This window comes from Nyctereutes procyonoides, unplaced genomic scaffold (assembly GCF_905146905.1).
Source record: "Nyctereutes procyonoides isolate TBG_1078 unplaced genomic scaffold, NYPRO_anot_genome, whole genome shotgun sequence".
Taxonomy (NCBI): domain Eukaryota; kingdom Metazoa; phylum Chordata; class Mammalia; order Carnivora; family Canidae; genus Nyctereutes; species Nyctereutes procyonoides.
Genome location: NW_026575048.1, coordinates 31,306,534 through 31,321,507, shown reverse-complemented (window position 1 = coordinate 31,321,507; position 14,974 = coordinate 31,306,534). Strand labels below are relative to the sequence as shown.

At 42.3% G+C, this 14,974-nt stretch overlaps 1 protein-coding gene and 1 long non-coding RNA gene across 4 annotated transcripts in view; one reads left to right on the top strand and one right to left on the bottom strand.

Annotated features, from left to right (window-relative positions):
• Nucleotides 1–771: 771 nt before the first annotated feature.
• Nucleotides 772–2,472, bottom strand: LOC129510760 (uncharacterized). The gene is made up of 3 exons (XR_008664689.1): nt 2,265–2,472; nt 2,051–2,191; nt 772–1,882 (listed from the first exon to the last, which is right to left on the bottom strand). It is a non-coding gene; the product is annotated as an uncharacterized LOC129510760 (long non-coding RNA).
• A 120-nt stretch (nt 2,473–2,592) lies between these two features.
• Nucleotides 2,593–14,974, top strand: part of MAP4K3 (mitogen-activated protein kinase kinase kinase kinase 3) — a 186,230-nt gene continuing 173,848 nt past the window's right edge. The window contains exon 1 of one of the 3 annotated variants that reach the window (XR_008664688.1): nt 2,593–2,985. Coding sequence is in view for 2 of the 3 variants with exons in the window: in XM_055326973.1 (XP_055182948.1) it covers nt 2,890–2,985 (96 nt within the window). In the remaining variant the exon portion in view is untranslated. The remainder of the gene's footprint in view (nt 2,986–14,974) is intronic. The other 2 variants (XM_055326973.1, XM_055326974.1) reach the window with 2 other exon arrangements.

The window sequence follows — 14,974 nt, the reverse complement described above, 5'->3', positions numbered from 1 at the left end:
AATAATCTTTGACTCTTTTTTTTTTCTTTTGAGGCTAATCGTTGACTCTAAATGCATGACAAGGAGGCAGGTATTGATTTAGCATAAGAGAAATTTTAAAAAGTATACTGTAAAGCAGAGTATGGGTTAGTGGCTAAGAGGAGTCAGGCCTTTGTGTCTTACCCTCTGCTCAAATTTCAACTTCCTTTAGTTTGAGCCAGTTTAATCTGCCTATCCTCAAAAAATGATGATACCCATGTCATCAAGTTGTTGTGAGAATTACATGAGATAATACACGGAAGTACTTGGCTCAGTTGCTGGCACTGTGTAGGCACTTGGTAATGTTAGATGTGACTATTGTTTTTGTTGTTATTATGATCATTCTCTAGCACTATCTTATAACAAGGTGAGTTGCTTTGGGAAGCAGTGAATTTCCTTTTACTGAAGGTATTCAATTAGCAATAAACTCAGGAAAGATGGTATAGATGCAGTTCTTGAATTGAAAAGAGTAGATGACTTCTAAGGATGTTTCTAATCATAGAAGAGGGAAGCTATTTCTCGGATTCAAAGAAAGTGTGATCATTAGTGTTACTTCTAGCAACATTGAGGAGCATTGGAATAGGAAAAACAAAGACATCAGATTTGGCATCTGCATGTATATTGTACAAAGAACAAAATATTTTATGCTTTGTGAGCAGTTAATTGCAAAAGCCTTTTTATTTATGCTGTAACCCTATGGCAAATCAGGCCCTTACATGAAAATCAATCCTTTTTCAAAAGGACTAGCTTGGCCCTGCCAAAATGGAACAAACAAAACCTTAAAGACCGGTTCAGCCCTACTGAAATGTCTTTTCTCTTTGAAAGAAGTCTATTAGTGATGCAAATGCAGTTATCTGCACAGATGATAATCCCAGCAAACAAAATAGTGAAACCATTACCAGGTTCTTGTGCTGAGAATTTGGCTTTCCTGTATTGAAGAGGCAGAGAAAAAGAGCAGAACTGATTCCTATTTGGGATAGTTTATTAGGTCTGCTTATCTGAATCCTAGACTAATTATTCTCATGTTTGGCTTAAAGAGACCAAACAATTCTTCAAATGTGGACAAACTGAAGAAAGGCTTGCAGTCTGGGTTCCCAGCAAGTGCCATAAACAGGCAAAAGCAGGAATGGAGAAACATTTATATTCAGGAGTTTAATTCTCAAAATACCAGAGCCTTAAGGTAAGATCTATCATGGGTAGAAAAAAAAAACAAACCCATGATAAGGACTCATATGGCAGTAATTTAAGTTATATGCATGTATTAACTGATGCTTTAATTAAAAATGAAGACAATTGGAAGGTTACTTGAGTAGGCGAACAGATGGTCATTTCCCAACATCTTCTAGTCAATAAGATACTCAGATAAACAACTTCTTTGAGAACTTAATAAATATGCAATCTTACTGTAGGCAAAGTTGATTATACTTATTTTACCCTTAAGAGGTTTGGGCATTAGGGAACACTAGTGGTCAGAAGGTGTGGTGCCTATGGATATTAGGAAGACATTTCTGAAACAAAACTCCAAGTGGTACCGTCCAAGTGGCCATCGATTAAAGCTTTTGGAAATGCCTAGTGGACAATTTATTGAGAACAGAAAATTAACCCATGTTCACATGCTTGCCTGCACAGGTATTAACAGCTGGAGCTGGTGTCCACATAGATTGGCTGTTAATGCTCACAATCTGGGTCTCACGCAGGGTGGGGTTGTGGGTAGGTCAACCGAAGAGCTTCCGCATCATCCTTATGTTTACACTTCAGGTGCAGGACGGATCTTGTTCACGCTCCACCCTCCACAACCTCTCCCTCGCAAGGTTGCTCCACAGCTTGGGCTGTCCCCGCCCGGGTCTTTGATAATCCAGCGTCTCTGGAGAAGAAGGTCAATCACTGCTTTAGTTCTAGGCTCTGCCTGCTTCCCACGCCCTCCACTGGGGCTGGCGGGCGGCCTCTCAGCGTGTTTTTCCCCCAGAGCTTCCCACGCCCTCTCCACTCCACACGCCTCCCGGCTGCTCTCCAGGCCTGCCCTCTTCTGCACCTCGGCAGGCCAGTTCCAGGGGCCCGGTGTCGGGTATCCAAGCTAGCACGGCTCACTCCTCTCAGGGGCTTTCCTCATGGCCACTCCTTCTCTGCAATCCCAGAAAACCTCTGATGCTCGGCTGTGTCCGAGGTACAGATGCTTAAAAAAAAAAAAATAAAATAAATTGGGGACACTGGTTGTCTTGCAAATTAAAACTATACCAGCTGCTTACGGTTGGGACGTTGAGAGGGCAACATCCAACTTTGCCGTTCGGGTGAATCGGCAGCGAATGGGAGCTACTTTCCACCACCCCACGGCCCCCTGGGGCAGTCACGCCCTCGGGAACGCGACGCGGGTGCCGGGTCCCCGGCGGCCTGGCCGCCCGCCCACGCCCGGCAGGCGCGCGGAGCCGGAGCGCGCACGGGGCCGCACGCGCGCGGGGCCGGGGAGCGCTCCCTCCGGGATCGCGGCTGCGCAGTCGGGCCGGAGCCGGGAAAAGGGGGAGGAGGGTGGAGGAGCCGGAGTAAGGGGAGGGGGAGGAGCGGCGAAGGCGGAAGCCATGTTGGAGTTGCACCCCGAGCGAGGGGCTGCGAGCGTGCTCCTCTCCTTGTGGGTGTGACCCGGGTTCGGCGCGGCGGCGGGCTGCGGGGGCGGGGACGGTTAGCCTGGGCGGCGGCGGCGGCGGCGGCGGCGGCGGCGTGAGAGGAGCGGCGGCGGCGGCGGCCGCAGCGTGGAGCCGGCCGATTGTGACCACCGGGGGAGCAGGGGGCCGGCCGCGGCTCCCACTCTCCGTGTGGCCCCCTGAGCGCCCCCCCTCCCCGGCCCGGGAGGGAGGCGGGGGGCACCCGGGGCCCGCCATGAACCCCGGCTTCGATCTGTCCCGCCGGAATCCGCAGGAGGACTTCGAGCTGATTCAGCGCATCGGCAGCGGCACCTACGGCGACGTCTACAAGGTAAAGGCGAGGGGCCGCGCGCCGCGGAGGCCGCGGGGTCGGGACCCGCCGCGGGGAGGGCGGGGGGCGCCGCCGCCGCAGCCGCCGCCGCCGCCGCCGTCTGGGCGCCCGCGTCGGCGCTGCCCCTCTGAGGGAGACGCGGGCGCCCGGGAGCTGTGGGGGAGGAGGAGGAGGAGCACAGCAGCAGCAGCAGCAGCAGGAGCTGGAGCGGGCGCCCGGGGCTCCGCTGCCTTGGAACGAACAAAGGGCCAAGCGGGTAACCCCGAGACCTCGGGGCGCTTACCTGAGCGCTTCCCTGGACGCGAGCGGGCCGCTCTCGTCAGCACAGCGCGGACTGGGGCTTGTCGTTTGTTGCATTGACAGGGTCAGTGCGACGGCCCCGCTGGCGGGGGGTTTGGCGTATGTCAAACCTGTGTGCGTCCGACGGAGCTGGGACGGCCCGCTGTGTAGGTCTGCCGCTACTGCCCCCCGGGCCGGCAGTAGTTACCACTGCCACAGCCGCCCCCCTCAGCCTTTTGCCTCTTAGCATCCGCATGCCAGCTTTTAATTTTCCAAGTAAAAAAAAAAAAAAAATTTTTTTTCCGAGTAATGACTTTCGTTAAAGAGATCTCGTTGGTATAATTTTTTTTTTTTACCCCTATTTTGGAGGAGAAAGCAACTTTGTTTTCTCCAGATGGAATTGGACTATGATGCCTCATTAAACTTGTTTTTGTCAGTGACACAGAAGATTCAGCTTTTTTTTTTTTTTTTTTTAAAGCGAATTGAATACTCAGGAAAGGTAGTGGCTTGACTAGGTTAGAATTCAAAGTCCATTAGTCGTACAGCATTCCTGTTGTAGAGGGACCCCTTTTAAATGTGGGAGATAAATCACTCTTTCCCTGGCCAGCTCAACTCTTGGCCTCGCAGAGACTGCCAGGAAGCGGGTAGTGCCAAATGTGGCAGCAGTCTTGATTTAGTTGTGTATCTTCTTACTGGTGACTGAAGTGGAACTCCTCTTGTTTCACATGACATCTGAGGATGCACAGAGAAACTTGATTTTACTTTGGAAAGTTTAGTCCTAGCTAAACTTTTTGTTTAGCAGTAGGTTTTTGGCTTTTACTTCAGTATAACACGTGTGGCCATTCACAATGCAGCTAGGATTCTGCATGTTTTGTTTCGTGGTTGATTCGCCTTCTGTCATCATTTGTCTCCTCAGTTTTTCTCATAAGGTAGTGTAGGCGGTTTGTGTACACCTATTGTGTATAAGGTACTGGACATGTAAGCACTTGGGTTGTAGCAGGAAAAGAGACCTATTCCTAAGTCTTACTTGGAGTTTATATTTCTGAGGGAGCAAGAAGAACATTAAACGACCATTTGGATAATTATTTTATTGCAGTTTTATTTTGTGCTGCCCAGAAGAAAAGAAGATTAGGATTAGGGTTATGACAGCAGAAACAGGAGGACCTGATCGCCTTTGGGGAGTCAGAGGCAGTGGGGAGAGAAGATTATGCCAGATAGAGCATAATCTGAGAAGGCTGTGAGGACCCAAGGAACCAGGGTAAGGATTTGAAAGACCTCAGTGGCCTGAGCAGTCAGGAGAATAGGTCATACAGGCCTCTTAGGTCCTTTAAGGAGGTCAGATTTTTCTCTAGGGCAATGGGGAGCCATTGCAGGGTTTTATGTAGAGGAGTAAAATTAGATTTAAAAGATCTACTTTACTGGAGTGTAGATTGGAGAGGAAAAGAACAGTTAGGCAGCCATTGTAATAGTCCAGGTAAGAATAACCATGGCTGTTTTGGAATTGGTAGTGATTATGAAAGTTGAAGCGAATGGATCCAAGTAGATCAGTTCTGGTTAAGGGAGTCTAATTACATTCAGTTGGGGACACCTGAGTGGTTCAGTGGTTGAGCGTCTGCCTTTGGCTCAGGGCATGATCCTGGACGGAGTCCCAGGATCGAGTCTCACATCAGGCTCCCTCTGCCTGTCTCTCTCTCTCTCTCTCTCTCTCTCTCTCTCTCTGTCTCTCATGAATAAATAAAATCTTTCAAAAAAATTACATTCAGTTGAAAAGTTAACTAAACTTTAATGTGTAAGTCCTAGGTGGCAGTGTGTACAGTAAGTTCTTTTCAAGTTCTTTACAAAAATAATTGGCCATGTATTTACTATATTTAGAAAAAACAGCTGGTAGTTAAGCCACATGATTAAAAAGTAAAAAAAATTAAAGCCTGTAATTTCCTGAGGACATCTAAGTCCAATACAGGTATAAGTTGATTACTCTTGTCATCTGTTTAAGGTAATGATAATGAGAACTGACATTTATGGAGTGCTTATTATTTGCTAGGCACTGCTCTAAGATTTTCCATGTATTTATTTACTCCTTGCAGCAACCCTATGAAATAGGTGCTCTTATTCCATTTTGCATTTGAGGAAATTGAGGCACAGGGAAATTGCAGTAATTTGCCAGAGTTGGCAAGTGGCAAAGCCACAATTTGAACCTTAGCCTTTTGAGACTGCATTTAAAAAAAAAAAATTAAGTCAGAGAGCACAAGCAGGGGAGGGAGAGAGGGAGAAGGACAAGCAGACTCCCCACTAATGGGAGAGCCCCACGGACTGGATCCCAGGACCCTGAGATCATAACCAGAGCAGAAGTAAAATGCTTAACTGACTGAACCACCCAGGCCACCCAAGACTGCATTCTTAACAATAGCAGTACTGCCTCTATAAAGATGGGATATTAGCAGATAACATATTACTGAGTTTCCAGTGGAGAAATTAAGGCACACCTGTAGTTCAGCACATTGAGTTGTAGCCACTCTGTTAGAGTGGATCTTTAAGTAGCAGTTGGAATACCTAACTCCTGCTGTGCAGCCAGGGCTCATTGTTTTTGTAGAGTCTGCCAAGTGGACATCAGATAATAGATGCTTGGTCCCTGCCTGCCAGACTCTTCCCATACCAAGGGCCCAAAGCAGAGAAACTCCGTGTGGTTTTTGGCATCATACCACCTCCTTGCTAAATAACCCAAAGCTTAAGCTGTTTGTATTTTTGTCTGTAATCATGTCCATGTATAAAGATAACAGATTTTTTGTATTTGTTTTGCTGTTTTAGATTTTTCTTATTTATACAAATTGTGTTGATTAGAGAGGAGTGCATTAGAGGGTTTGTTTTGAAAAGCCAGTATGTATAATTTGCTCCTTAATTTGTGTTTAGGTGCTAAAAATGGAATGATCACATTAAGTAAATAAGAGATCTAATTATTTATAGTCATTCTTAGAAGGTGGGTGTTTCAAGGGATTTTTATTTTAAAAACTATCCTACCCAATGAAATAATATGCTTACTTAAGGTGGCATGGTTTAGTTAAAAAGCACTGAAGTAGAATGTGGAAGATCTAAGATTTATTAGCTATGTGGCCTTGTAAAATTAGCTAGCGCCTCAGCTGTTTTGTTGTGAAGGTGTTATCGCTCATATGCCTTTCTGTTTTTGGTGTTAGATAAATGACTTGAGTTTTACTCAACAAATAAGTTCTCATTTTTTCTAGACTGAAAAATATACATAAATATAGTATACATTTTCTCTGCACTATCTTAAAGTACATGGAAAATACAGTTTAAAAAAAAGGTCATACTTTTAAATGTCCTGTAACTATACTCTTCATCTGTGAGATGAAGTATTTGTAGCAGGGGTTATCTAGGGAACTAAGACTTGACTAGAGAGCTCAATGGTTGGGCCTCAGGAGGCCCGGGAAGCCCTCTGAAATTAATAGGTTTAATATTGTGTGCGTGTGTTTTTCTGTAGAGATGGCTTATAGCATACATTACATTTACAAAAAAGAAAAGAATGAATAACCTCTAGGTTTGTCATTTCAAAGAGTTCTCTTGGAGAAATTAGGTAGTCTTATGCCAGATCACATTATCAACATCTATCTACATTAATAGGATTTTCACGGGCAGTTTTTCAGTTGGATTGGTCTTATTCCTACCCCATGTCCTGATGTTTTTCTAGATTTATTGCTGGAGACCAGCAGAAGATACTAAAGCTGGAGATGGGGTAAGGCAAGGAAGTTTGAAAGACCAGTCTTAATGTTTCTGCAGAAGTATCTGGTCTAGTCTTAAGACTTAACCTTGATCCCTGTGAACGATTCCCAGCTGTCTCCAGCTTATGCTTCCTCCTGAGCTCTCCCCATTGTCTCCACCTGACCTCTTCACAGACTACATCTGCCTCCAAATGGGCCTTTCCTTGTATCCCACTTTTGTCAAAAGCTCCAACTGTTGATAGTTTGCTAAGGCTTGGGGCATTGGAATCATCGCTTATCCTGGACAGGAGTGTAGGCATTTCAAAATGTGGTTGGGAAGCTCCAGGAAAAGGATTACTAAAGGTTCAGAAGTCATATGGTAAAGAAACTGGTTAAGTGTTGCTTAACCAGCAAACTCCAAACTTACTTGACTGTGGGATTCTTTTTCTTTGTAATACATATTGCTTGTTCTTAGAATTTGTGCCTTGTAGAGAACATGCTTTGGAAATGTCTATACTGATTTTATCTGTGTGTGTTTGGAAGCCATTACTGGTGAAGCAGAGGCTGCAGTGTTGCTAAGCTCCAAAGTAACATTCACATGGTACTGTATGTAAACAGAGTCTCTGTGAAAGCTGACTGAAGAAAAATGGAAGATTGGGCAGTGAAATCAGGAAATTAATTTGTTCAAGCATTTAGTGAATTGTCTTTGCTTATTTGTAGTTCTGTATCTTTTCAAGGTGTTCTGATTAGTATCATCAAAGACTAATTCTTTCATTATAGTCAGTGTTTATAAGACTGGAAAACTCAGTTTTGAAACCTGTTGAGAAACATGAACACCTTAAGCATTTAGAAAAGAATAGCTGAAGTAAAATACAGTATGATCAGGAGTATGCTTATTTTTTTACTTTCATGGAGGACAAAGTCTAGAGGAACCTGAGGAAATGGTCCTAAACTTCAGAAAGATTGTTTGTGCATTTAAGGTAAATTAAGGTAGAATTTTCCAGCATCAGTATTTATTTGAGATGGAAAGTGACAGTGGAATGGATTGTGAGTTTCTCTTGAGAGATTTATTTATTTATTTATTATTTATTTATTTATTTATTTATTATTTATAAGATTTTATTTGTTTATTCATGACAGAGAGAGGGAGGGAGAGGGAGAGAGAGAAAGGCAGAGGCACAGGCAGAGGGAGAAGCAGACTCCATGCAGGGAGCCCAATGTGGGACTCCATCCCGGGTCTCCAGGATCACACCCCGGGCTGCAGGCAGTGCTACACCGCTTGGCCACTGGGGCTGCCCTCTCTTGAGAGCTTTAAAAATACAAAACAGGTTATCTGATGTTAATATGGATCTGATTCCCTGAAGGAAGTGTTTGATTTGATGTGTATAGGTATTTACTTGTGAAAGAACATCTAATACATTATTTTGCATTGAGAGTGAATAGTTGCTAGTTCTCTTGAGAGTACAAGGAACAACCGTCGTACATAGAATAGCTATAATATGAAAGGAAATGTGTTAGGGACTGTGAGTAGAGTAGCAAAAATGACAAGACATGGCACTTGGTATTTATAGGGACATAAAATGTGTACCTATTTTAGCTATCATAGTTTGAGATCAAAACCTTGTTGATTTCTTTTCTAGTGTATTAACACTCTTACTGGCTGAGATTTGTCTAGACACTCCATAATCTGAACAGCCGACCTCTCTGTAGCTTATTAGTAAAGTGGTTTAAGAGCTGGGTGAGCTGGGTTCTGGAGTCAGACTGCCTGGCTTCAGCAAGTATTAGCCATTTACTTTCATTCTTTTCTCTGTGCCTCAGTTTATTCAGTTGTAAAGTAGCAATGCTTAGAATAGTGTTTAGGACTGTGCCTGGCACACAAGACTCTGTAATCATTAATTGCTTCTATGGTCTAGTATTACTTACTATTATGTATTTTTCCTGCTACTGCCCTAAGATACCCTGCTTCTTATGTACCTGCCTTAGGGTTTTTGTACTTGGTGTTCTGTGCCTGAATTCTGCCCTCCCCCAATAGCTGTATGGTTTGCTTCTTCTGTTCCCTTGGGTCTCAACTCAAATGTCACCTTTCGATGTGTTTTTCCTTACCACCCTATAGGAAACAGCACCCCACTCATTTTCTCTCATTAGCAGGAATGGATCTAGATTTTGTGGAGCCTGGAGTTTATACAGCTTTGAGGGCTCTCATTAAGTAAACAAATAAATTAGAATAAAAAATTTGGTATGAAAGTGAGTATTTATTTAGAATGAGAAAAGGTGTCCCAACAAAATGCTGTAACCTTAGAGTCAGGTCCTTTTCTTCTGAGATCTCTACGTATTTACTCAGAAATGCTCCCATAAAATGCTCCCTATTAGCATCCTGGCTGCTACTGGTCACCTCCTATGGCATTTTGCATGTCCCAGTAATTCTCAGCACTCAGAGAGGCTCATGCAAGTGAGGGAGGCTGAACTTTTTTAAGTTGTTAGCTTTATAGAAAATTTACCTCTGCTCTTTACCTAATTTTCATTTTTATTATGACATCTGTCACCTTATATTTAGTTGTGTATTACCTTTCTCTTCCCACCATAGTTTAAATCCGGGAAGCTGATGGTTTTATTCTGTTCATGCTGTGTTCTAGAGCCAGAAGAGTAACTGGCCATATTAGACTCTCAGTGCATATTTGTGGAATGAGTGAATGAACTGACATGAAGAGGACAAACCATATGCTACGTGAATTTAGAGAAAGGAAATCGTTTCTGATTGGGATACATCATAGGTTTTACAGAGAGGACATTGGGCTTGACCTAGAGTTCTGGCATAGTGGGTACAGAATGAATTAAGCATTTTGAATTATTATTAGGCCTAAAGTAAATCAGTAGGCCTAATGTATCTTTTGCATATTAAGTGATGGTCATACCTATTTTGTGCATATGAAGACACTGTCATTTTAAACCAAAGACCTTTAGTGACTAGTGAATGTATGTAGCTGTTACATATGGTTTTATTTTGTTTTGTTTTTAATAGTATTAGGATTTTAGGAAAGGATTTTTTTTTATTGGAGTTCAATTTGTCAGCCTATAGAATAACACCCAGTGCTCATCCCATCAAGTGCCCCCCTCAGTGCCTGTCACCCAGTCACCCTCACCCCCCGCCCAACTCCCTTTTACCACCCTTGTTCGTTTCCCAGAGTTAGAGGAGTCTCTCATGTTCTGTCTCCCTTTCTGATATTTCCCACTCATTTTTTCTCCTTTCCCCTTTATTCCCTTTCACTATTTTTTATATTCCCCAAATGAATGAGACCATGTAATGTTTGTCCTTCTCCGATTGACTTATTTCACTCAGCATAATACCCTCCAGTTCCATCCACATTGAAGCAAATGGTGGGTATTTGTTGTTTCTTTTTTTTTTTTTTTAAGATTTTATTTATTCATTCATGAGATACACAGAGAGAGGCAGAGACATGGGAGAGGGAGAAGCAGGCCCTGGCAGGGAGCCCTATGTGGGACTCGATCCCCAGACCCCGGGATCAGGATCTGAGCCGAAGGCGGATGCGCAACTGCTGAGCCACCGAGGTGTCCCGTATTTGTCGTTTCTAATGGCTGAGTAATATTCCATTGTATACATAAACCACATCTTCTTTATCCATTCATCTTTCGATGGACACCGAGGCTCTTTCCACAGTTTGGCTATTGTGGACATTGCTGCTATAAACATCGGGGTGCGGGTGTCCCGGCGTTTCACTGCATCTGTATCTTTGGGGTAAATCCCCAGCAGTGCAATTGCTGGGTCGTAGGGCAGATCTATTTTTGACTCTTTGAGGAACCTCCACACAGTTTTCCAGAGTGGCTGCACAGTTCACATTCCCACCAACAGTGCAAGAGGGTTCCCCTTTCTCCACATCCTCTCCAACATTTGTGGTTTCCTGCCTTGTTAATTTTCCCCATTCTCACTGGTGTGAGGTGGTATCTCATTGTGGTTTTGATTCGTATTTCCCTGATGGCAAGTGATGCGGAGCATTTTCTCATGTGCTTGTTGGCCATGTCTATGTCTTTTAAGAATGGATTTTGTTCATCAAAACCAAAAGACCTTAGATTCAAGAGATGAAAACATGTTTATTTTCTGCTTTAGCTTCATTTTTCAGTCTTTTTTGTTCTGGAAGATGCCACTTTTCAGAGTTCCAGGCTGCCTTGACCTGAGATTATAGGTTTGGATTTCAGTGTACTGCTTACCTTAGTCCTTGAACTCTTTAGAAGAATTTTAGATTTGACTATGAATTTTAGTTATGTTCAAATAAGACATTTGTTTGATTAAAGTCTTGTTAGGAGTTTGAGATGGTCATCCACCTTCTCCTGCTCAAAGAATCTTCCTCTCTAGGGCGGCCCTGGTGGTCCAGCAGTTTGGCACCGCCTTCAGCCTGGGGTGTGATCCTGGAGACCTGGGATCGAGTCCCGCATCAGGCTCCCTGCATGGAGCCTGCTTCTCTCTCTGTGTCTCTCTCTCTGTCTGTCTTGAATAAATAAAAATAAAATCTTAAAAAAAAAAAATCTTCCTACATTGCCTGTAGAGTACAAACTTTTAAACCTAACATTTAAGGCACTGTCCTTTTTGACCTCTGGCCAAATTAAGGTTAAATAGTTGAGAGCCAGCAGGGGGAGAGAAGAAGTGGGCAGAGGAGGGAATAAGGGCCTTGGTAGTCACAGGTATGTGTAACTACCGGGATGGTTAAAGGCTTGGAGACTAGAAGAGGGGATTCACTAACACAGAAGGCTTGTGTTGGGGAGCATGGAGAAATATTTGTTAGATAAGGTAGGGCCAATTTATAAACTTGGAAACTAGATAAAGTCACTTAGATATGAAATGGTAGGACTTCGGGAACTTGAAAGGTTTCTCTACAAGGAGTGATGTTGAAGTGCTGTGCTCAGGATTATCCTGGCAATCATGATGAGAATGGATCAGAAAGGAAAGATGGAGTTATCTGCTAAATAGAATCTGTGATTCTCAAATTTTTGGTGTCAGAGCTCCTTTATGCTATTGAGAACTTCAGGATTGTGATTATGTCCGTATCTATTGCTGTTGACCGTGTTAGCAATTATACCTGAGAAGTTTAGTATTTGGTTAAGTAAGAGTCTCAGTTCTACTTCTTCATTATTCTGTTGGGATATTTTGTTGACATAATATGAAGAAAATCTGGTATCTTGTATGTATTTGGAAAACAATATATTTTTTAAACATTTTATTATTTAGAGACAGAGACAGAGGCAGAGACACAGGCAGAGAGGGGAGCAGGCTCCCTGCATGGAGCCTGACATGGGACTCGATCCCAGGTATACAGAATCAGGCCCTGGGCTGAAGGCAGATGCTAAACCGCTTAAACCGCTGAGCCACCTGGGCTGCCCTGGAAAACAATATTTTAATAGCCTTTTCAGATAATCGTGGATATTTTCCTCTGATACTTTTCACAATTTGACAGTTTATAACTTTTTAAAAGTTAGTTGTTGGGACGCCGGGGTGGGTAGCAGTTGAGTCCTGGGATCGAGTCTCCCACATCGGGCTCCCTGCATGTAGCCTACTTCTCCCTCTGCCTGTGTCTCTGCCTCTATCTCTGTGTGTGTCTCTCATGAATAAATAAATAAAAATTTAAATAAATAAATAAAAAATAAATAAAAGTTAGTTGTTATGTGGAATCCAAGACCATATCATGAAGTTTTCCTACCGGCTATGTTAAAATGATTATTGGTCTCTCTTGGACTTAAATGGGTCTTTTTTTACCCATGCATGATTCTTTTAACATACATTGGTCATTTGGAAAGTAGAGATTCACTGAGTTATTCAGATCTCCCATAGTTTCCATATTTCATTATACAGTATCAAAAATAATTACTCCTTTCATCAGAAAAGTTTAAAAGTATTGATGGTACATAGAAGTTTTCCAAGATTCAAATTTCTGTTTTTAAGGAACTAAATTAAATGTATCACAACCAAATACTGTTGGGTTTTTTCATTGAAGTGACAGATTCGTTAATTCATTTTCAATAAAATATCAGATATCTAAGCATGAATAATCAATTTGTCAGTTCTTTCCAATAAAAATGATGTCCTATGGAAAAAGTGGCTAGTTCAATTTGCAACTCAAAATCACAAATGCTGTTCTTTGAACCAACCATTGCATTGTACTTTGGTATGCAATGGAAGGGTTTTATGTATTTCATAAAATATCAAAATGACTTGTATTAAGGGTTAGGAGTTAATACAATTAATAATGTTTATGTTTCAATAAGGACATTCTTCAGTGAAACTGGCTTTTTTTTTTTCCTTTGAGTGCATGGCAGTGAAGAATACAGTGATTGGTAGTACATTGTGGGACACTGCTTTGATTGGTGCCAAGGCACCAGCAGTTTTAGAACCATTGCTTTTGCTCTTGTGCAAATGTCAACACAGTTAAAGAGGGCAAATAACATTTTTATATAGTTATGAAAATTATTTTGACTTTTCAAACCCTCAAGAATCCCAGAGGCTCTAAGGGATTCACAGAATTGTGCTAGAAGATTATGTGGAATAAACTAAGGGTGAGGTTAAGTGATGATGGAGCAGACAAGATGAAAAGTAGTAAAAAGAATGGAAAGGAAGGAACTGATGAAAAGCATCTTGGAGAAACATTTGATGGGGCTTTGTGAAGAAATAGGAGGATGGAGAAAGATAATTTGAAGAGAACTTCAAAATTTTAAGCCTGAGGAGCACGTAAAATATTTGTTCAAATAAATTAGTAGTGGAGAATGATGTCAGTTACAAAGAGGGAGGAACTGTGATGGAAATTGGGATATTTCTAAAGAGATACCTGTGAGATTTTCTTTTTTTTTTTTTTTTTTTTTTTGCTATAGTTTCTGTGAATAAACTAATAGAGTGATGCTTCCTTTCTCTGTGGAGTATATTCTTTAGCAGGTCTTTAGAACTAATGGAAATTGATAAGATCAGTACTTTTCTCTCAGCTCTTACTGAGGGATTACTAGGAAGACCTGCAAAGATGTCTTCCTGTCAAACAGTGCTACAGATTTGGAGGGTAATTGATGTAGGAATTAGTGAGTAGGACAGTAGAATATGGGCTAGATGTTTTTATTGTGGCATACATTTTTTTAAAGACTTTTAGAGAGGGAGAGAGCACAGACAGCAGGGAGGGGCAGAGGGAGAGAACAGAGTGTCTCAAGCAGACTCCTCTCTGAGTGTGGAGCCCAATGTGTAGCTCAATCTCATGACCTTGAGATGATGACCTGAGCTAAAACCAAGAGTTGAATGTTTACCTGACTGCACCACCAAGGTGCCCCTATTGTGGCATACATTTAAATATGTTCTTGTTTTGTTAATATGGCATATATATGTTCATAATGCATTTTAAAAAATAATGATCTAACTCCCAAGAGATAAATATTCTGAGTATTTTGATGTATTTTCTTCTGGTGTTTCATAGACAAATATTTTACAAAGCTTGTATGCTGTTACATATTTCTAAGATAAAGTTGTAGTTTATTTACAGTGAAATGAATAAATCTTAAGTATTTCAATTAGAGGAGTTTTGACATAGATACAGCTGTGTAACCCACAGCCTTATTAAGGTAGGACATTTCCTTAACCTCAGAAAGTTCCCTTGTGCCCCTTCCCAGTTGGTTTCACACCCCCTCCCTCATAGCAATCTTTGTTCTGATTTCTGTCCCTGTAAAAACTCTTTTAGAACTTCATGTAAATGAGGGATGCCTGGGTGGCTCACTGGTTGAGCATCTGCCTTCAGCTCAGGGTGTGATCCCGACTGGGGTCCAGGGATCGAGTCCCACATCGGGCTTCCTGTATGGAGCCTGCTTCTCCCTCTATGTCTCTGCCTCTCTCTCTCTCTGTCTCTCATGAATGTGAATAAATAAAATCTTTATTTTATTATTTTTTTAAGATTTTATTTATTCATTCATGAGAGGCACCGAGAGAGAGAGGCAGAGGGAGAAGCAGGTTCCTTACAGGGAGC